Source organism: Bos indicus, chromosome 13 (genome assembly GCF_029378745.1).
Source record: "Bos indicus isolate NIAB-ARS_2022 breed Sahiwal x Tharparkar chromosome 13, NIAB-ARS_B.indTharparkar_mat_pri_1.0, whole genome shotgun sequence".
NCBI classification, from domain to species: Eukaryota; Metazoa; Chordata; class Mammalia; order Artiodactyla; family Bovidae; genus Bos; species Bos indicus.
In genome coordinates, this window is record NC_091772.1 from 65,754,057 (window position 1) to 65,776,780 (window position 22,724).

General features: G+C 45.5%; 2 protein-coding genes across 11 annotated transcripts in view; both read right to left on the reverse strand.

Annotated features, from left to right (window-relative positions):
- SLA2 (Src like adaptor 2) overlaps positions 1-5,275 on the reverse strand; it is a 29,313-nt gene extending 24,038 nt beyond the window's left edge. For all 3 annotated transcript variants that reach the window (XM_019972367.2, XM_070801626.1, XM_070801627.1), the window contains exon 1: positions 2,486-5,275. The gene's annotated coding sequence lies outside the window, so the exon portion shown is untranslated. The remainder of the gene's footprint in view (positions 1-2,485) is intronic.
- A 129-nt stretch (positions 5,276-5,404) lies between these two features.
- The window catches only part of NDRG3 (NDRG family member 3), a 63,259-nt gene continuing 45,939 nt past the window's right edge, over positions 5,405-22,724 (reverse strand). For 7 of the 8 annotated variants that reach the window (XM_070801618.1, XM_019972365.2, XM_070801617.1 and 4 more), the window contains 8 exons: positions 18,781-18,884; positions 17,442-17,507; positions 17,277-17,328; positions 11,985-12,032; positions 9,356-9,391; positions 9,217-9,268; positions 8,045-8,083; positions 5,405-6,994 (listed from right to left, as the gene is read on the reverse strand). In XM_070801618.1, coding sequence (XP_070657719.1) covers positions 6,813-6,994; positions 8,045-8,083; positions 9,217-9,268; positions 9,356-9,391; positions 11,985-12,032; positions 17,277-17,328; positions 17,442-17,507; positions 18,781-18,884 — 579 coding nt within the window. In that variant the 3' untranslated portion in view covers positions 5,405-6,812. The remainder of the gene's footprint in view (positions 6,995-8,044; positions 8,084-9,216; positions 9,269-9,355; positions 9,392-11,984; positions 12,033-17,276; positions 17,329-17,441; positions 17,508-18,780; positions 18,885-22,724) is intronic. The other variant, XM_019972364.2, reaches the window with a different exon arrangement.

The following is a 22,724-nucleotide window of genomic DNA, read 5'->3' on the forward strand; positions in this document are numbered from 1 at the left end:
TGACAGGACAGAGTTCATTCATCCCAGGCACACCGGGACCCATGGCTGGGTGGGCAAGGGGGATCTGAGGGGACTTGGGAGCTGGCGCGTCTCGTGAGCTAAGGTGACACCGAGCACAGTGACCAGTGTCACAGGGCAGAGTAGGGTGCCTGGGAGGCCGTATGACACAGTGGTGACTTGCAAGTCTGTACAGATTGGCTGTCGAACCATTTCCCTCTCTTTGCCTCCATTTCCTCGTTTGAAAAAGGGGATAACAACACCCGCCATACGGGCCTGAGAGATAACGCGTGTGAAGAGGCTGGCCGGTGCCTGCTTTTCCTTTCTCACACCCTGAATGTCACTTCACCAGAGGCTGTTTCTGGGGACCTTCCCTTGTGTCCCTCTTGGCTCCCTGTTGTGCTCTTCCCAATTTTTAATTATTCATGTGCTGGGGTGCTTGTTTAACCAGTCACGATTCCATAGCATGCTATGAACAAGGACCTCTCTGTTTGCCCAATTCCTCGGCATTTTCACCCACCGATGGCACTTGATGAACATTGCCTAAATGGATGGAGTGATTACAAGCTCTTTGGATAGGTGTCTTATCCTTGTTTGTTATTGCTTAATCTCTAAGCTGTGCCCAACTCTTGCAACCCCATGGGCTGTAGCCCGCCAGGCTCCCTTGTCCATGGGATTCTCCAGGCAAAAACACTGGGGTGGATAGCCATTTCCTTCTCCAGGGGATCTTGCCCATTATCTTTAGAATAATTTAAATTCTCAGGTTTCCATGGTAATGCTGATTTTTTCAAACAATATATTATTAAGACACTGCAGGAAGGTGGTTTCATTCTTTCAGACAGTTTCAGTCTTTTCCTTACAGACAGGACACGATTACACCAGTGTGGGGACATGGCAGGCTCCATCCTGCCTTTGAACATCTCCCTACCCCTGGGTGAGGACAGCTGCTCGCCATGATCATGGAGGGGCTCCCGTGGCCTCACCAGCCATCCTGTCTGAGGAGTAAAGGTCCTGCCTTAGAGGTTAGAACATCTATCTGTGAAACCATCTGCCATCTCCTGCCATCAACACGGGGAAAACAGGATCTGTTTGCTCTCCCTCCTTGGGTAGCTCAGGCCCACCCTTAGGGGATGGCTCCTGGCAGCCACTTCCTGCTCAGACTTGGAAATCCTGAAACCTTGGCAGCCCGAGCTGGTGCTGCTGCCTCCTGGGGTCTCTGCTTCCCTCAAGGTCAAGGCAGCTTTTCATGGTCAGGTTTTCAACAGTCCTGCTGGTCCCAGCCTTTCCTTCCCTTGGGTATGAGGCACAGACATGGGTCCAGAAAACCCCTGGGACAGATCATGCCTGGCTAGCGCGAGGGCTTAATTCAGACCAACCAAACTCAAGCTGTGTGACCTCAGGCAAAGCACGCGACTTCCCTGAGTCTCATGTGTGAATCTGGGAATAATACTGACACCTCGGGCTGTGAGAAGCTGAGCAGCCTGGCAGGGAGAGTGTGCTCAGTGAAGGTTGCTTTCTTCTCTTTGAGCAAGACAAAGTCACCACAGTTACCAACCACACTAAACCCAGAGGCTTCTTCCCGCTGCAGGTAGAGGTGGGGGCTGGGCCGCAGGAGAACCCTGCACTCAGGCTGCCAGCCCCCAGCACTCTGCCAGCTCCCTTCACCAGGTCAGGTCAAGGTCGGGAAGACGTCTGGGGGCAAAATGAAGACCGGGGGTGGGCAGACCTAGGAAGAGGAGGTGGTATTGGCTCAAACTTAAAGAGAAGAATCTAATAATAACTGTGTAAGTATCTGAACAACTTACTCATGTTAGGCACTTTGCAGGGGCCCAGGCATGGGCGGAAGAGTTAAAGACAGCTGAGGTCAGCATACCCACCGCCCACATTGTTTTGATCATCGCACTTGACCTTTTGAGAGATCCCAGGGTTTGAATACCATTCCAAACAATGAGCAGGGCCCAGAGAAAGTGACCTCGCGCTCTGTTGGTAGCTGGTTATTGCAGACCTGGGTCTACAATCTGAGTCTTCTGTGTGTTTGTGCTTCTGAAAATAATTTCTCAGTGGTGGAGGTAAGTCACAGATTTGGATTGAGCTAAAGGGAGAACCCCTGCCCTCCCTTTTAGCTGAGAAAGATCAGCTGAAGACCTTTTTGAGAGGAACTGTAGACTCCAGAACTGAATGTGCCTTCAGAGGTTATAATCTAGACTCCTCGTATCCACTGACACCATACGGCTATCGCTCAGAGAGGGTCCCCAAGTCACACAGCAAGTTGGGAACTGAGATGAGACCAGAATGGGCATGAAAAGCAGCTGGAGGGAACAGCAAAGGGGAAGAGGACCCTCAGAAGCCGTTTCTCACAGCCTCAGCAGAACCAACTGCCCTTCCCGTTGAGCTTATTTCCCAACTGTATAGCCCACTCCCAGTCTTGAGGGGACCATCCTTCCTCACAGTCCCAAGGCCATCAGAAAACAAAATCAAGCGTACTTACTGGTTTCCTGTCATCAGAGTCTTGGGATGGGGGACCAGCTAAGACGCATGTTTTAGCTGAAGAGGTTGGAGCTCTCAGTGGGGTGTAAAGTCTTCTAGAAGTCTGCCAATGTCCTTAGTTCTAGGCCACCCAGAAACCTCTTGGCCTGAGAGAGTCTTCAGGGAGCTTTGGGGAGCTCGGCATCTGCCCGTGGTAGTGGTCTGTACCCCAGGGATGGGACAGGACCCCCGTGCTCCTCAGAGACCTCTGACTAGGTGGCCCTGTCAAGTACAGCCAGGCGGGGAAGCAGGACCCACATCTCTGAGCTCTGCTGCAGGGTTCTTAGGGCTCCCGGCTCACATCTGCAGGCTCTGTGGTTCTCACAACCACCCGTTTCCTCTGACGGCATCACAGACCATCAAGGAGCCACCTTCCCCAAGTTCCTGTTTGTGGGGGAGAAGCAGCTGCCACGTCACGATCCCGGAGGGAGAGGCTTCTCTTCTGGCTCTGGGGTTTGGGTCTGCTCTGAGGAACACAGACCCAATGGGTAGCCAGGCTTCCCTGATCGTCACCATCACCTGAGGGGGCTTGCTAGACTCAGATCCCTGAGACCCTCCCACATCTTCTGAATCCAAGTCAGCAGAGGAGCAGCCCCCAGACTCTGAATCTTCACCACTCCAAGAGATTCCTCTGGCTGGCAAGTATGGGAAGCATTGCCAAGAAGGCAGGTGTCCCAAAATTTACTGTGTCTAGGGAAGCCCCTGGGGATCTTGTTAAACAGTGGATTCTGGTTCTGTGAGTCTGGATGGGGCTCAAGATTCTACATCGCTAACAACTCCCAGTGAATAAAACCATGTTGACCATCTGGGAGCCACACTGTGCGTGGACCTGGACAGTGGTTCTTCAAGTGTGGTCCCTACGCCAGTAGCCCCAGTACCATCTGGGACTTCGTTTCATAGGAGGGTTCTCAAGGCCCATCTTAGGTCTACCCAATTAGAAACTCCATGGTGGAGGGCCAGCAACCTGTCTTCACAAGCCCTCCAGGTGATCCTTGATGCATTCCCTAACCCTGAGACTCACTCCGCTGGGATGAAGAATCTCTGATAAAATTGTCTCTGATTGGTGTGCTTAAATCAGTTAACAACATTTAAATAAATTAAAATAAAAACCTCAGCTCATTAGCATCTAAATAATCATACCCACTCATTATCTCCCCTTTAGGGGGCTTAGCAATCCTGGAGACAGATGCTTTGAACGCAAAACTGTCATTTCACAGACAATGCAGCCTGATTTGGGGCCCTGCTGTACCTGGATTCATGGTCTCCCTTTCTCCTGGGTAAGGCTTGAGATTTAACTCCTGAGGCATGTGATGTGGAGAGTGGAGGGCCAGAGTGGAAGTGCCTCCTCTTTAAGAAAGTTCTAACTAGCATGCTACTGTGGGTGACGGCCCCTCAAGGATGTGGCCTGTGGCTGGGAGGGACCTGACCGTAGCCCCAACCACCTGCTCTTGCCTCCACACCACTGTGATGTCCATCTTTCCATGTGACAAACAGCCTTTCACACTGGCCTTAAGGAGCAGTCCATGAGCAAGGAACGAAGTAGGGAATGACATCTCTGGTCTCAAAACATTCCCACCATATGCTCTCCCATACCACTCAGGGAGGTACCTGGAAATGAGAGAGTCTAAAGCCTAGATGTGCGGCTCTATTAGTTTCTAGACTATTTTTAAGTTAGTTACCTCTGGGCCTGTCTTCTCATCCATAAAACTGGAATAGGTCTACCTTCCTGGATCAGAGGAGGGACACGCAAGAAGATGAAAGGGCTCAATCTGTAGTGGGTGCTCAATAAAAGCCTTAATAAAACATGAAAATGCATTGATTCTGGAAGAACTAGGAACCTTGTCGAGTAGGTGTTTCTGGCGACATCACTTAACTTTCCTCAACCGTTCTTTGTAAAACCACTGCCCACTTCGCAGAGCTGCCACGAGAACTGCGTGAGAAAATTTACACGGAAAAGCTTAACACAGTCATAGTGTGTAGCGTCTACCTGGCCACTTCCTTACCTCTCACAAAGTAGGCGCTCCAACTTCTTTTTTTTAGTATTGAATAGGAAGAAAGAAAATGCAAATGAGAAGAGGATGAGTATGGTAAGAACCAGCTGGGTGTAGTCAGTTGGGGCCTGACCCCAGGCACAAAGCCAAGCTGGGAAGAGGCAACCATCCGTGCTGTGCAGCCAAGACGGCTGGAGCAGGGTGGGCTCTCAGAGCAGCCCTGGCCATCAGACCACCTGCAGCTCTGCAACTCCGTGCCGGGTGGTTTTGTCTGGAACTCAGCACGGACACCTCATCTGCCCATGGGCACTGGTTTCCTGTCCTCTACTAGGAGAGGCAGGGTCGAGTCATTTTACAAGTACCTCCCCACAGACACTGCGACCTGGGTATACTGGTAGCCGCAGCCCCTGGATCATTTGGAACTGATCTAGGATGGCCACCCCCCTGGAATTATTCTTGGGGGGCAGGGTACAAAGAGCCCCTTCTGGAGAAACACAGCCTGGTCTGTCGGTGGCGCCCTGGCAGGTGGCTGTGGTTACCGCACAAGGGGTGGGACGCAGCAACCGTGCACGAAGGGCAGAGCTGAGATGCTGAACGCCTTCCCGAGACCTCACCTGCTCCTCCATCACAAACCAATGACCAAGCTTCTCACGGTTTTTCGTCTGAGGGGAATACAGGTGTGTCAGATGGACTCAGGGTTCAGTCCCGGCTAGCTTACTGGCATGATGATCTTGGGCAAATGATTAATCCCGGGACTTGGTTTCCTCACTTTAAGTGGATGGTGTCGCTGGGTGGACAATCATCAGGTATGTGACCCAGTATGAAGCCCATGTGCAGTCCCCACCAGAGCCCCAGGAAGTGGCTTGAGAGAAGTCACACCAGCCACTGGGTAACAATGAGACATATACAGCTTTATTTCGTCGTCTGTAAAAAGTCATACTCCGGCAGAGTGATGCATTCCCTATCTGAGCAGAAAGCGAATGCTACATCTGAAAAGCCCCTTCCTAGGACTGAAATTATATAACCCTGAGCTGACATCTCTGTGCTGTCAAAGCGGGACCCTTACTGGGTGGCAAGTGTTGTCACACTCCTGGAGACACTCTCTGGGTGGCTGTGACCCCCTCACATAGCAGTGGACCGAACGCAATTCTACCTGGATGGGGTGCCCTTATGGTTCCTTCCCTCTTAGAAGAGGGAGTTCACAGGATTAACTTTCTGAGAAATGGGTTCTATCTTTCATTTAGGCTCCATTAACTCTTCTGAAATCAAGGTTATACTTATAAAGCATCATACTGTGTTAATGTCTGATCCTCTCTCTCCAACTATTTCCTCAGCATCTATATAATTTTCAGGCTATATACTTCTCCCTTCTGGGGGGATGGAGAGTGCTTCTCCTGGGAGGCGCCTCCTTCCGATGTCTGGTGTGTGGCATCAGACACTGCAGAGACATCAATTTTGCTCTGACAGAGCAGAGGCCTGGAATTTTGTTTTCCACCTTCCTGTGCTAAGAGAGTCCAATAATTAAGCCACACTCATTCCTTCAGAAAAATGCAACACTGCATCAGAATGTCATTGTTCATGGGCTTCTAAGAGAACACATCCCTTCCTTTCATTTATAGGATACAGGAATTCAATTGGACGGGAGAAGGTGGCTGGCCACCTGGCCTGCTTTTCTATGTAACAGGTTCCCTTCTATTGGTCATAATCAACAATCGAAACAGGAATTATGATCTTCCACCTTCCTCAGATCTCCTCTCTCCTGAAGTCACTTTACAAATCTTGACCATCAGAGAGGAACCAAAAGAGAATGTAATGGCCTACCTAGAAACCTGTTCTGCATATTTCTCCTAAAAACATCACTGAAAATGCAAAAAAAAAAAAAAAGAGTCCCTTTTTTTGTTTTTGTCTGCATAAGCTCTACAAGAAAGCATGTCTAAAATCACAAAACTATGCACACACAAACACAGACACGCGTGCTCACACACATACGTCAGGAATCAAAGAATCTTAGATACATAGTTGGGAAAGCACAAGGAAAAGCTGGTAAGAGAAGATATGGAGATCTGATCAGCTAAAGAGGTTGGAATGTTACAGAAATGGGATGGAAGTGGTTCTTGGTACATACAAAAAGGAGGGTGGGCAGGCAGAGAGGATGATAAATCCAGGATACCAGAAAGAGAGAGTCAGTGGCCATGCAGGAGTTAAAGATAGATGCCAGATTGCTGGATGAAGTGTTATATTATGGAGTGGCTGTTTGAAGGAGGATGGACTTGCATGGTCCTGGGGAGGAGCATTTGCTTAGCAGGACACTTCCATGGTCTGGTGTCTGTCCAGAACATCAGGGGACTCAGAGGATTCTTGAGTTCCATCTGACTGATTGCTGGCAACAGATCGGCTGAAGGCACTTTCTCCAGAGCCGATGCTACTTGAGGTGGAGTGGGTTCGGGATCGGGCGAGCCGGGTCATGCTGGCAGATGGGACTGTAAGAGAGAACGGAGAGGACTAGAGGAAAGAGCTGTGGTTAAGCTCAGCTAATCCAGAAGTTTCACCAAAGGCTTTACATGTAGCTTTCCCAACCCATCATCTAAGGCGACACCAGGACGAGACACAGCCATCCCACTTTGCTCTAGGTGAGGGGCTCTAGGCAAGGCTGCTTTAATCCTCTGGATCTGGGTGAAATCTCAGCTGGTTCTGGTCTACAGTAGAATGATGGGTGAACTAAGTCCAGAGTATAACCTCTTAGCTATGCCCATGCCATCCACACAGTGATTAGGAAGAAGGCTTTGGGAACCCAAACAGGTAACCCAAACCTGTGATGCATGCGAGACTAAACCAAAGAAAGACAAATCACACCACACAAGTACGAAGGTGTTTCACACACACAGTGCAAGCCCGATACAACAAGACTACCATCTGTGTCCACAGGTGACCCTTGCTACCTAGGGAGGAGACATGTAGGTAGGTGAGGGGCAGGGAGGGCAGGGGGGCCTGGAGCTGGCCTCTGCACAGGCACCGAGGTGCAGGCTGACTGTGAGAAAGCACACTGGAGGTCTATTTAAGTCAGACTTCTGCTGTGCCACTGCTCTGGCTGTAAGGTCCTTCCAGCTTGGCTAGGAAAGGGCCTAACCTGGCCTACCTCCCTGCCTGTCTTTCTAAGACAAGCCACTCCTCCAGCTGTCATTTCAATGCTGGGGTCAGAAGATGCCAGTACCTGCATTCTCCGGGCATAGGCTCCAACCTTCATAATTGAGAACCCTGTGTCTGGGAGTTAACTCAAGGATCACTCAGTAGGTGGTGGTGATGGAAGAAGGGCCCCCTATGAAGTTTCAGCTGCTGCTGCGACCCTGGCTGTTACAACCCACCCCTTTACTCCTGGGGAACCAGGGCTGGACCGTCAGGCTAACTCTCTCGGGGCACAATGAGCCGCGTTCTATCGGGCTCTCACTGCACAGGGAAACCATGGACATGCTGCGGGCAGCCAGGAGAGCATCGCTGGGAGGCAGGGGCGGGGCCAGCACAGAGAAAGGTACCTGACTCGGTGCTCAGGTGACTGAGCTGCACGTACGGGACTGGAAGCAGGATGGACACAGGAAAAGGCAGGTTAGTGACCCAAGAGTGCCAAGTGGTAAACCTGGTTACCTGGCAGACACTGACAGAACAAACTAAGCCAGGGGCAAAGTTTCATTCTAAGGTTCCAGAAAGGACGGAAGGCTAACTGATAATTCAGTAACATCTTGGATGATACTTCTCTCAACTAGTCAAAGGCAACTGCTTTTTCCTCCACTATAAACAGCCAACCTGCCTGGATAATGAACTGCTTCCTATGAAAGGAGAGGGACTTGTGCTCCTCCCAGCGAGCCAGAGGGACAGGGGTGTGGGCTCGGTTGATAGTGGCTCACAGACGGGGATGACACGGCCACTCCAGACGAGACATACATGGGCTGCCTGCCAGGTACAGGGCTGTACCCAGGGGTCCAGCTGCTGCCCAGAGCAGCTGCCCAGTGGTCATTAATCACACTGACACCAAAGACAGGAGAAAAATCACCCTACTGGATACAGAGCTCTGTACCTGGGTAGAAGGGGTTTCCTTTTTAAAACTCCAAGAAAGGAGCCAGTGAGGATATCCTGGGACAAATGAGAAAGCTCAGGAGTCTCACAATACAAGAGACCAGGACAGTGGCACATGATACGACACATCCTTGGATTCACTCTGAAATACTCTGCAAGTTTATCTCCTGTGGGGAGCAGACTTCACTGATGTAACTTGTTTCTCTAGACCAGGAGTCATAACCAGCTAAGTTCAAATGCAAGTAACAACCTCATATTCACAGCCAGGACTGCCAAAGCTTCAGTGGTTGAACATGTGGACTCTGGAGTTAAGACTGAATCATGGCTCTACCCCTGAAATGTTATCCTGAGAAACATGCTTAGCCCTAAGCCTCAATTTCTTCTTCTGTAAAATGGGACTAATAGCAGAACTTACCTCTTAAGGTTAAGAATACAGAGTGCCTGGCACAAGTACGCATTACTCATCTTTGTATATATGTGCAGAAGAATCTTTCATAAAAAATTTTGGTTTCTACTTAACTTCAGCCTGGCTAGCACAGAGGTTACGCCCTGAGAACTGAGTGCTCCCCAGATGCCAAAATGACCCCATTTATCAATAAATCTTGGTTAGAATAGAAAGTTATGTACTACTCACTGTAGCCCATTCCCTGCAAAAAGTACTTGAAGGCCTCGGTGAGCTTCCCAGGCTAGGAAGACAAAAGAAGAAGCTGTTAATCTTTGCACGGACAGAGAACTGAAATCAAATGGGTGCTTTTTAAAAAAAGTCTCCTTACCTGAACTACTTGGGGTAGTCCACCACAGTCTGCCATCTAGAAGGGAAAACATGTAAGTCAGCTGAGACTTGAATACACTTAAGGGGAACGCTCTGCATATCCAGGGTCCTGTCAAACAGGACAGAATCAAATTACAGGTTCCTTAATGTTTAACTGCACCCTAGTGTCCATCTTCTAATGCACTCTTTTTGTTTTTTAATTAATTAGTTTAGTTTTGGTTGCACTGGGTCTTCACTGCTGTGCTCATGCTTTCTCTAGTTGCGGAAAGCGGGGGAACTCTCGAGTTGTGGAACGCAGGCCTCTCATTGCGATGGCTTCTCTTGCTGTGGAGCATGGGCTCTAGGGTTTGTGGGCTTCAGCAGTTGCAGCACACAGGCTTAGCTGCTCCATGGCATGTGGGATCCTCTCAGATCAAGGAATGAACCATATCCCCTTCACTGGCAGGCAAATTCTTTACCACTGAGCCACCAGGGAAGTCCCTCCTCAATGCACTCTTATACGCAGACCTAAATTCTAGCAATAACTTTGGATATAATTCTGAAAGATTATTCACTATTTATTCATCAGTAGGGCAGGGCCCGGCTGTCAGGTCCATGTCAGGAATTTTCCACTGGGTGATAGTAAAGTTAACTACTACCTTGGTTCTGCCTCTACCTGGAGGATTTACTTTCAGAGTCCTCAAGCAGTGTGACCCTACTTCTCAAGGCACCAAACTCTTAAAAGTTCCCTCTCAACTCTACACTGTCTCCACTTCATGACTAAGGGGAGGTCTACGATCAGGCACTGATGCTGGATTCAGCCAACCTGCTTGGTCAGACATTTCAATTTCACTGTTGGGAGTGATGAGGGTCTCTCTCACTTCATAAATCTTTACACATTGATTACTGTCATCTGCACAAAAACTTCTAGAGTAGGGTTTTGTTATCATGCATTGGAATAACCAGGAGGGCTTATTAAAACTCCGAGTTCCTGCCCGAGGCCTTTGGAGCAGAGCTCAAGAACTTGCATTTCTAACAAGCCCCGGAGATGCATACCCTGCCAATCCGCAGAGAACGCTACTTGTAGGGCACAATGGCCAATCACGAGGCTACCTTCTTCCTTCTACTTGTTAAGTATTCCATACTCACAGAGTAGCGTATTCAGGCATTTTTTAGAAAAGAGACATGAACCTCATGAAACCTTCACTAACATGAAAACTTTGAGGGTAGACTGTTATTCTGCAGATGGGAATGCCAGAGGAGGCACAGGAATCCGAGGTTAACAAGGAATAGTCAGTTCCCTGAAAATTCTAAGTGTAAGATCAGGAACAAACATTTAACCTGATTTAAGTATAAAACAGACCTAATTAGCCCAGGCTGTATTTTCAAGAAGTTTAGGAGTCAAAATCTGATTAGAATCGTAAAACAGTTCTCATACTTAGAGACAGTACTGGGAAGGACTATTTCCAAGCTGGATACCTATCAGAGAATCAATTCCATCACGTTGCTGTGGGATGGGCATTTTTGCCCAGAAATAAGCACACCTGTGGCTACTGTTAAGTTCAGTTCTGCACTTTTAGAAAACTGATTCAAACTTGCATTGAAAAGCTAATCTGAAACCACATACTTATAAAAAAAAAAAATTCATGTTTTAGACTAGTTCATCAATCACCTGGACCCTAGAACACTCTGAGTTTTATCACATCAGAGCGTTATTTCCAGGAACTATGGGCTGCTTATAGTGGCAGCACTTCCCTTTTAACTGCACTTCAAAGAAAAAGGGAAGAAAGCAGAGGTCTTTCAGGCTGAGAAAGCAGCAGTAAGCAACGTAAGTTTAGCACTTAAATATACTGTAATCCAAATTCGGACCAGGAGGTCAGGCCCTTAAATATTCCACTACAGGCTCCAGAAAACGCATCTACCCTTATTGTGACAATGCTACTGGAAAAATTGTGACAATGCTACTGGAAAACTCTCTTATCCATACAAGGGAATTTAGCTTGTGAAGAACTTCTATCCATTATCTAATATCTTACAACATTAAATAATGCTTATGAAGTTTTCAATGACACAGAAAGTTGTTTACATGTCAAGAAGTTGAGGAAAACAGACACAGGGCTAGAAATAGCCTATAATCTTAATGATTTAAAAATGAATAAGAGGGACTTCCCCAGGGGTCCAGTGGTTAAGAATCCGCCTTCTAACGCAGGGGATGAAGGTTTGATCCCTGGTCAGGGAGTCGGGTTCCCACATACCAGGGAGCAACTAAACCTGAGCACCACAACTACGGAGCCCACGCGCTCCAGAGCCTGTGCTCCACAGCAGCAGAAGCCCATGCACCACCACAAAGACCAGCTCAGACCCTCACCACCCAGGAGGAAGACCAGTACATGCATTTTGTACCAGAGGGTAACCTGTGGGTGGCAGGATTATGAGTAATTTTATTTTATTCTTTCTATATTCCATTCTTTTTTCTATTTTCCCATTTTCTATACTGAGACTATATTCAGGAAAACAATTTCTTTTTATAAAAAGAGAATGACAGAAAGAAGTTTTCCTTGTTTCTGTGCAACTATTCCAGAAATAAAGTGATTTGAACCACATATAATTTACTCACTAAGGGCTGGCAGTGAGGAAGGGAAACACATTACCTTTAGCAAAGTTGTATTTACAGGATTCAGGCGAGAATTGCATTCAACCTAAAAAAAAAAAAAAAAAAAAAAAACAGAGAAAGACAATTTTATGAACTGCTAAATACAAAATAGCTTGGCACACGAATGATCTTTCAAGAAGCTCAGCTGGGAGAAACTCAGTTTTGGCTGAATCAGCCAAAGAAATTACCAAAATAAAAAATAGGAGATATATTTACATGATATACTTTATATCTTGTATTTCTTAGTAGATATAAAAATCTGGCTAAGTTCATTTTCTGGACCCGTTACAAGTAGAGTCTTTAAAGAGCTACATTTTGAACCTAATTCCTCTTACGGCTAGGCAGCAGCAGGGCAAGTTATCTCCTTCTTTAAAATGTGAACTATGGGCCTCACCTGCTGAGGTCCTGATGATTCCCCAGCACAACCGGTCCTTATGACTGAGCCCTCACACCTCCTGTGCCCACTCCTCATGCCCATCCTCTGCCCCGGAGGTAGCAGGGGTGCCATTCCTCTCGCCCTGACTCTTCTAAGCCTCAAGATCTTTGGCTGTCCCCTTGAAAGTTGAACTTCTCTATGGTTTTTTCTCTCAGAGCAATCATCACAATTAAGAATTACAATCTTGTCTATTTTCATGCTTGGTATCTCATACCTTTGTATCCACAAAGGCAGGGACCTCAAAGAAAATGTTCTGGGGAGGTTGTTTTATGGTTCAACAATGTTTTATGGTTAACTTGATCTACTAGATCTCTTCTTTACACATGCTTGCCCAAGCACACATATAGAACACCGTGCTAAGAGCATGGAATCTAGAGGGGCAAAAGCATGTAACACAAGGCAGAATGTTGTTGTTTAATCACTAAGTCGTGTCTGAGTCTTTTGCAATCCTATAGACTGCAGCCCACCATGCTCTTCTGTCCATGGGATTTCCCAGGCAAGAATACTGGAGTGGGTTGTCATTTCCTTCTCCAAGGGATCTTCCCAACCTGGGGATCGAACCCCCGTGTCTCCTGAATTGCAGGCAGATTCCTGAGCCACTAGAGAAGCCCCAAGGCAGAATAAGAGTACTTGAAAACTTCACTTCTGAGCTGAGTGAGAACAGAAGGATAAATAGGATTTCTACAGCCAAAGTAAGAAGAGGTGGGCATTTGAAGGCTTCCAGAGTCATGGGGTGGAGAAGGCAATGGCACTCCACTCTAGTACTTTGCCTGGAAAATCCCATGCATGGAGGAGCCTGGTAGGCTGCAGTCCGTGGGGTCGCTAAGAGTCGGACACGACTGAGCGACTTCCCTTTCACTTTTCACTTTCATGCATTGGAGAAGGAAATGGCAACCCACTCCAGTGTTCTTGCCTGGAGAATCCCAGGGACAGGGGAGCCCGGTGGGCTGCCGTCTATGGGGTCGCACAGAGTCGGACACATCTGAAGTGACTTAGCAGCAGCAGCAGCAGAGTCATGGGGAAGCAGAAGCAAAGATCCAGGGGATGCAAGGTGAATGTGCCAGGCATGTGTGGGGTTACAGAGGCCAGTATATGGTATGAGGATGCACTGTGGGGAGAGGGTGAGAAAACTTGAGCTGACTGTGGAAGGCAAGAAGTCACAGAGGGTTTCTGAGGTGACGGGATGTGAACTGTTTCAGGAAAATAACCAGCAGTGGCCTGTATGACAGACTGCAGAGGCAGCGAGCCAGTTAAGAAGCCATGAAAATTACCTAGGCAAGAACCAGTAATCCAGCTGAATGCTTACTCTGGGGATGGCTGATGGGTGGTTACTCAAAACTTCTAAAATCAGAGGATGATCTAAAAGCCAGGATCATCAAGTCAGGGTTTTTTCTTTATACAAATGCCAATGCAGGAAGTAAACAAATGTACCTGTTTCCTTACTACAGAATATGCTCTAAAAGGCAGAATGTAGGACTTCCTTGTTAGCACACTGGGTAAGAATCCACCTGCCAATGCGGGGGACACAGGTTCAATCCCTGGTCTGGGAAGATGCCACATGTCGCAGAGCAACCAAGCTTGTGCGCCATAACTACTGAGCCCATGCTCTAGAGCCCATGAGCCACAACTGATGAGCCCTGTGTCACAACTACTGAAACTCACGCACCTAGAGCCTGTGGTCCACAACAAGAGGAGCCCACGCACCGCAACTAGAGTAGCCACGCTCTCTGCAACTAGAGAAAGCTCGCGCGCAGAAACTAAGACCCAGCCCAACCAAACAAAAAAAAAGAAGAATGTAAAAACTTGATCCCTAAATGCCAGGCAAAGTGCTGAGAACATACTAGATATACAATAAGTATCTTCTAGAAGAATGACTCCTAAGTCTGTATTTAATATAATAAAACATACTTTTTCCTTGGTTCATCACTTTGTAATTTCTGTAACTGTTTAAGACGAAGGCTCAGGATCTTGTAGGCCAAGAACAATGGTTGGTTTTTGACATGTCTACTTTCTCCCCAGGTCCAACTGCTAAGACTCCAGTTCAGTTCAGTTGCTCAATCGTGTACAACTCTTTGTGACCCCATGAACCACAGCACGCCAGGCTTCCCTGTCCTACACTGTCTCCCAGAGTCTGCTCAAATTTATGTCCATTGAATCGGTCTTGCTACCTAACCATCTCATCCTCTGTTGTCCCCTTCTCCTCCTGCCTTCAATCTTTCCCATCAGGGTCTTTTCCAATGAGTCAGTTCTTCACATCAGGTGGCCAAAGTACTGGAGTTTCAGCTTCAGCATCAGTCCTTCCAATGAATATTCAGGACTGATTTCCTTTAGGATTGACTGGTTTGATCTCCTTGCAATCTTGCTAAGACTCCATCTTATTCATTTTCATATTCTCCAGAGCACTGAGCACATATGTGTTGTTTAGTCATTAAGTATGTCCAACTCCTTTGCGACCCCATGTCCTGGAGCCAGCCAGGCTCCTCTGTCCATGATTTCCCAGACAAGAATACTGGACAAGAATATTTCATCCTCCAGGGGAATCTTCCTGACCCAAGGATTGAACCTGCATCTCGTGGCAGGCAAATCTTTACTGGTGAACCAGTGGGGAAGCCCATTGAGCAAATAGGAGAAGCTCAAAAAATGATACTGAATGAATAAGCAAGAATAGCTAGAGACTAGAACTTGTGGAGTTTCTTCCTGCTCTTCCACACTTGGACAGCCCTCTAAATCCCTACCAATTCAGGGGATAAAAGGCTCTGGCAGGGGAGTTAGGTTTGAATGTATCTAGAAGAGAGAGCATCTAGTTTGTGGTACAGATGGCATTTTGAAGTTATTCTCTATACACACTGAAGGTATGGAATCAGAAAAAGAAAAAGACTGTATATGTATGGCCAACTTATACAATCTTGAAAAATGATTGGTATCATTACTTTACAAAGTGAAGTCGCTCAGTTGTGTCCAACTCTTTGCGACCCCAAGGGCTGTAGCCTACCAGGCTCCTCTGTCCATGGGATTTTCTAGGCAATAGTCCTGGAGTGGATTGCCATTTCCTTCTCCAGGGGATCTTCCCAATCCCAGGATCGAACCCGGGTCTCCCGCATTGTAGACAGACGCTTTACTGTCTGAGCCACCAGGAAAGTCCAACATTACTTTAAGTTCATGTAATTTTAGAAAGACAACTCAGCATCATTAGAAAATTCTCATTAAGGGTATTTTCTATAAACATTACTATTTTTCTGTGTCAAATACACGTCATGAAAAAATGGTTTTGATAGATCTATCAAAAACATGTATCTCCACCTTTTCAGCTAAAGAAGTGAAGGTGGCCAAAGAAAACCAGATCATTTCATGCAGAAACTTAAGTTACGTTATATATGTGGGAAAGACAAGAAAATGATGACTTATGAAAAACTGAAAGCTTCATGTGTAATTAAAGAAGTGCAAATTAAAACAGTGGTTAACAGTAGTTAATTTTTAACCAAATTAACTACTAATAACTGAAAAGTCCAAGCTGAACAGCATGCTGTGCAACAGACACTATCCTACATTGCCAGCAGCAACACACTGTTATATCTTTTCTGGAAAGGAATCTGGCAAAAGGCATTAAAAACCTTACAAAGGTATATGATTTTTGACACATTATTTCCATCTCATCCCAGGGAAATGATCAAAAATGCAGGCAAAGATTCTGTATGGATGTTCAACGGCAACATTATTAATGGTGCACAATCATAAATAATCAACAAGAGAATGAAGTTATATAAACAAGGGTATATTTACAAGACTGAATTGTATACAGCATTAAGTAATCAGGTCTCTAAAACTTGTATATTTAGTATCATCCAATCTATGCTGTGGGGCTTCCCTCGTGGCTCAGTGATAAAGAATCTGCCTGCCAATACAGGAGATACGAGTTGGATCCCTGGGTCAGGAAGATCCCCTGGAGAAGGAAATGACAACCCTCTCCAGTATTCTTGCCTGGGAAATCCCATGGACAGGGGGGCCTGGCAGGCTACCGTCTATGGGGTCACAAAAGAGTTGGACATGACTTAGTGATTAAACAACAATATCTATGTTGAAGAAAAACATGGTGGCTTGTCTTCGGGATCGTGATTTTTTTCCTCCTGTCCTTCTATTTACCAATTTTTTACAATGAACACATATTATTTTTACCAGTGTGCTATGTGCTTGAGAAAGAGGTAGAGAAAAGTACGCAGGCTCTCAGCAACCTTCCAGCCAGCTGCAACAGTTCCAGATTTGTGGTGGCTGCAGAAGGCCAAGGCTGTCAGAAATCTGATGATAAGCAAATGGTATTTAGTGGTACTATCTGCCACCGAATGAACTGCACCATATAGAACAGTCTGGGCACTATTGATCCCTTCTGATGAAACCGAGTGATCAATGAGGAATTATTTTCCCAGACTGGATAACAAAGCACAAACCTGATATGTGTAATCAGAATTAACAAAACCTAGTATCTACCACGGAGAAGGCAATGGCACCCCACTCCAGTACTCTTGCCTGGAAAATCCCATGGACGGAGGAGCTTGGTAGGCTGCAGTCCATGGGGTTGCTAGGAGTCGGACATGACTGAGCGACTTCACTTTCACTTTTCACTTTCATGCATTGGAGAAGGGAATGGCAACCCACTCCAGTGTTCTTGCCTGGAGAATCCCAGGGACCCAGCAGCCTGGTGGGCTGCCGTCTATGAGGTCGCAGAGTCGGACACGACTGACGCGACTTAGCAGCAGCAGCAGCAGTATCTACCAACTGTTTCCAGTACATCAGCAGTGTGCTACAAACAACTTATTATATTTCACCTTACTCATCTTCACAGTGTCAGGACATACTTACCACAGCCTCAACTGCAGGTGAACTGTCACCAACCACCAGTAAAGTAGAGCACCTGGGGGAAGGCAGATAGGAGGACACTCAGCTGGGAGCACACAGACTCCACAGACACTGACTTCTATCAAAGACAGGTATATCTAGCAACTTAGTGGGCAGATCGAGACTTACTTTAACGTCTTTGATTTGTTATCATTTTGTCCCAGAATGGGTCTTTCAATCTCCAGGTCTTTGCGTCTAGAGAGACACAAAGGAAACAATGCACGTTTCAGGTAAAATCATGGCAACTCAGGTTACTTCCTGGATGTGAAAACCCAAAGGTATCAAAGAATATGAAAATTATCTTTCCTTCACACCTGACAAGGGAAGAGATTATTTATAGATTTTGTTCATAAGTAGCCTCATCAGTGGCATCCTGAGTGGAACAGAGAAGGAAAAAGGAACTCAGTAGGATGATGAAAGGAGACAACTTGAAAACTTAACAGCAATGCTGTTGAAATCCTCAAGTCCTAAGTGTCTAATTTTCCAATTACTTTACAGGAATATTTTTTTTAATATTTGTTTTTATTTTATTTATTTGCCTGTGCTGGGTCTTAGTGGCAGCACATGGGATTTTCAAGCTTCTAAGTTGCCACAGGTGGGATCTGTAGTTGCATCACGCAGGATCTAGTTCCCTGACCAGGGCTCGAACCCGGGACCCGGGAATTGGGAGGGTGGAGTCTTAGCCACTGGACCATGAGGGAAGCCCCTAGGAATAATTTCTTAAGGGGAACCTTTTAGGGGAACGATTTTCCTGGTACTTACAGTTTATTGTAGTATTTAATATCCTTTCTGATTTCAGCTAAAAATAAGGAGGCTCTGTAATACAGAGGAAGGAGCTAGAGACTGGATTCAAAACTTGCTTTGCTCCTACTGGCTGTGTAAGTCTGGGTAAGTTACAGCTGACCTATTTCCTCAATCTTTTTCCATATACCCAGGAAGCTAGAAGGAACTGACATTTTCACTGGAGAAGCTGGATGCAAGATAAGAATCGGGCTTCTCTCAGTGACTGGGGGAAATGTGACAACTTTGGGAATACACAAACAAAAGAGAATTTACCACTGTTCACGTTTCACTTCTGCCTGATGACAGGATATCAGTAGAGAGAGACTGAATTAAGGTCCCAAACTTCTATCCTTCTATCCTCAACATGCATTTTTCTGTGTCACCCAAATTGTGTGTTTTTGTGTGTGTACATAACTTTTAGGTCCTTTTGGTCTCAAAACATCTTAAAAGTACAACTGGTAGGTGAATATGCCTGAAACAGCATTCAGTTCATTCATTCCTCTTGAAAGCTGTTTTCATATCTATCTGAAAGCTCTTCCTCTTCTACTGTTGTGAAAGTGTGAAAGTAACCCCATCACACAACACTGTAAGAAGCAGTTTACTTCCCCTCCTGATTCTCTCTTAAATTTCCATTAGCTTCTCAGACCTCGTCTGCATTTAAGTGAAGGAACAGAACCAACTGTACCCGTTATACGAGCCCAAGAAGAGCTGTAGGTTTTCCTGGTTGATGTCTTGGGCAATATGCAGTCTGTAGGTCTGAATCAGGTCCAGGTTGGCCTGCAACTCTTCCTAGAACAATGAAAAGAAGACACAGGTGAACTTCTGAGCTACAGTACAAATCTATCTTGTTTGGTTTGCGTTCTCACCATTTGCAACCCTAATTTCCTTATTTGTCTTTTATTCATGTTCTGGCACTTTCAAAGAGACAGTGTCTTGTCTGTAAAATGAAGATAACAACCCGTTACCCGAAAGGGATGTTTTAAGGATTAAATAAGAAATGCTATATGAATTGTAAAGTATAAATTAAATGGAAAGTAACACTTCTCTTATTAGTCATAAACCTGTATCATTAACTTATCTATGTTTTCATCAATATAGTGGGTGTAATATCTATTTATATACTATTATTTAATAGTATGCATTCTAGAACTGCATATTACATTCCATTAATATTTTAGTGATTAAGTCAATTTATCATTTACCAATATTATGGGGTTTTTTTTTTGAGGCAGTGGAGTTTATTTATAATATTACATTAGTTTCAGGTATACCACGTAGTGATTTAAAATTTTTATAATGTCCCATCTGAAGTTATTACAGGGACTTCCCTGGTGGTGCAGTGTCTGCCTGCCAATGATAGGAACACGGGTTCAATCCCTGGTCTGGGAAGACTTCACATGCTGGGGGGCAACTAAGCCCTGTACTACAGCTACTAAGCTCTTGCTCTAGAGTCTGTGCTCTGCAACAAGAAAGCAGCCCTGCTCACTAAAACTAGAGACAGTTTCCACATGCAGCAAAGAAGACCCAGTGAAGCCAAAAAGCGATAAATAAAATTACTGCAAAATACTGGCTATAAGCCCTGTATAAAATTCAAGAGAAACAAGAGTGTATCAGTAAGAAGAAAATCTCCCTCCTTACTACCCATACCCAATGATCCTTATCTTGCTGGCCTTCTCGGAGGCCACTAGAACCAGTTGCCAGATTTTTGTATATGTAAGTATATATGTACATATATGGACACACACATACACCAGTAAATATGGACAGTTTTAAGCAGAAGGAAAAGGGTTTACACTGGAGGAAAAAAATGTATCGGGGTAGTGAGAGAGTCAGTTAATCTGAAGCAGTATGCAAAGGTCACCACCAGCAAGCCTTGTGGAGAAACCGAGGTAAGGAGAGCTTGTGTGAGTATTCTCACTGCTACATGGGGAAAGTGAGCCAAAAATACAGTAGGAAACTAACCAACTGAATCACAGTGTCCCTGAAACGAAGGGCACTGGAGCCATTCCAAGGAAACTTGATAAATGCTGAAGATATGAAGATAAGTGGACACCAAATGAACCGCATCGCAATCAGAGATGAAATGACCTCTACAGTTTCCCCTTGAAAGTCTGAAGAGGAACTTGAGCAGAAGTTTGAGATAAAAAAGGGGCAGAGGTAACACTGGTATAAAAGGGGTAAAACTGGCTTAAGTGCTAATGGAACACCCGAGGAAAAGCTGTTCTGTGTAAATTGCACACCATCACTCACATTTCTTTAGAACACAAACTGTAGTGTGCTAGACATACTATTCTGCACTGAGGTCACTCCTTATCAGGACCTATGGGGCCTTCTCATTTATTTATACTGTTTCTCCACACCCTTGCTAGTACAAATGATCACTCTTTTTGACTTCTGCTAATCTGACAGATAAAACGGGGTTATCGTTGTATTTTTATTAGTGAAGATGAGATTATTAATGTATAGAAACCTTACATGCTTCCATTTCAAAGCAGTAAGAGTAATACATGCACTCACTTGTTTAAATTTTAAATGAACTCATCAGCCTTGTGACAACCTCTTGTCTGTGGCTGCACACATTTTTAATTAAACACACAACATGTATATATTGTGAGGATGTTCTTACTTTACCGAAATCATTATAGTTTTCAAGATACTGTGGTATGGGTATGTGTGTATGTGCGTGCTCATTTGCCCAACTGTGTTCAACTCTTTGCAGCCCCATGCACTGTAGCCCGCCAGGCTTCTCTGTCCATGGAATTTTCCAGGCAAGAATACTGGAGCGGGTTGCCATTTCCTTCTCCACAGGGTCTTCCCAACCCAGGGATCAAAATGGTGTCTCTTGCATCTCCTGCACTGGCAGGCAGTTCTTTACCACTGCACCACCTGGGAAGGCCTTTTGTGATATGGCATAAGGCCAGACAAATATCAGGGAGATAAAAATGAGCCTTCCAAAATAAATCCTTACATTTATGGCCAACTAGTTTTCAACAAGGGAACCCAGACAACTCACTGGACAAAGAAAAGTCTTTTTTTTAATGGTACTAGGAAAATTGGATTTTCAAAGGAATGGAGTTAGACTCCAACTTCACACTAAGTACAAAAAATTATCTCAAAATAGACCATAGACCTAAATATTAAGAGCTATAACTGTAAAATTCTAAAGAGAAAGGATAGTTGTAAATCTTCATGACTTTGGATTAAGTGATGGTTTCTTAGATGCAACACCAAAAGTACAAGCAACAAGAGAAAAAACAGCCTGGACTTCATCAAAATTAAAACCTTTTGTGTTTCATGTAGAAAATAAACTGGTTACCAGGGGCAAGGCATGGCGAACAGATAAATTGGAAGACTGGGACTGACACACACACACACACTTCTATTATATATAAAGTTCAGTTCAGTCACTCAGTCGTGTCCGACTCTTTGCGACCCCATAATCGCAGCACACCAGGCCTCCCTGTCCATCACAAACTCTCGGAGTTCACCCAAACTCATGTCCATCGAGTTGGTGATGCCATCCAGCCATCTCATCCTCTGTCGTCCCCTTCTCCTCCTGCCCCCAAACCCTCCCAGCATCAGGGTCTTTTCCAATGAGTCAACTCTTCACATGAGGTGGCCAAAGTATTGGAGTATATAAAACAGGTAACTAATAAAGACCTACTGTTTAGCACAGGGAACTCTACTCAATACTCTGCAATAGGCTGTATGGGAAAAGAATCTAAAAAAGAGTGGATACATAGATACATGTATGTAACAAGTTTCACTTCGCTGTATACCTGAAACTACCACAACACTGTATATCAACACTATACCCCAATAAAAATGAAATAAAACAAAACAAAAAGATACTTTCATTAGGTTAAACCCAAATAAATAAAATAAATAAAAACTGTGCTTTAAAGGACACCATTAAGAAAGTTAAGAGAGAGACTTTCCTGGTGTTCCAGTGGTTAAGAATCTGCCTTGCCATGCAGGGGAGGTGGTCGATCCCTGTCAGGGAACTAGGATCCGGCACGCCAAGGAGCAACAAAGTCTGTGTGCTACATGCAGAGTCCACATGCCGGAACAAAAGATCTGCAGGATGTAACAAAGATCCCACAGGCCACAACTAAGACTCGAAGCAGCCAGATAAATAAATAGTAAAAAAAAAGAAAAGGTATAAGACAGGGACTTCCCTGAAGGTCAAGCAATTAAGAACCCGCCTTCCAAAGCAGGGTATGTGGGTTCAATCCCTGAGGAAACCAGGATCCCAAATGCCGTGGGGCAATTAAACCTGTGAGCGGAAACTAGAGAAAGCCTGTGAGCCCCAGTGAAGAGCCTACACTAAGCAACAAAGACCCAGCACAGGCAAAAAATAAAAACATTCTCTGTTTGCCAGTCCTTTGTTTAAAATTTAGCACAGGAGCCACTGGCCCAAGGTCTCAAGAATTCTCATAGACTAGCTGTCACCACATCCTAGGCTCAGGTTCTTCCCATCCAACTGCAGTTTCTGTAGCTTCTGCAGCTGTTCAGACCTTATTTTGGACAACTGTCTCCCCCATCTGGTGAATGGCTCTGTGGACAAGTTAGGGCCCTTACCCTCTGGGCAAGTTTCTTCACAGCTGGCCAGCTGTGCTTTCTGTGGAA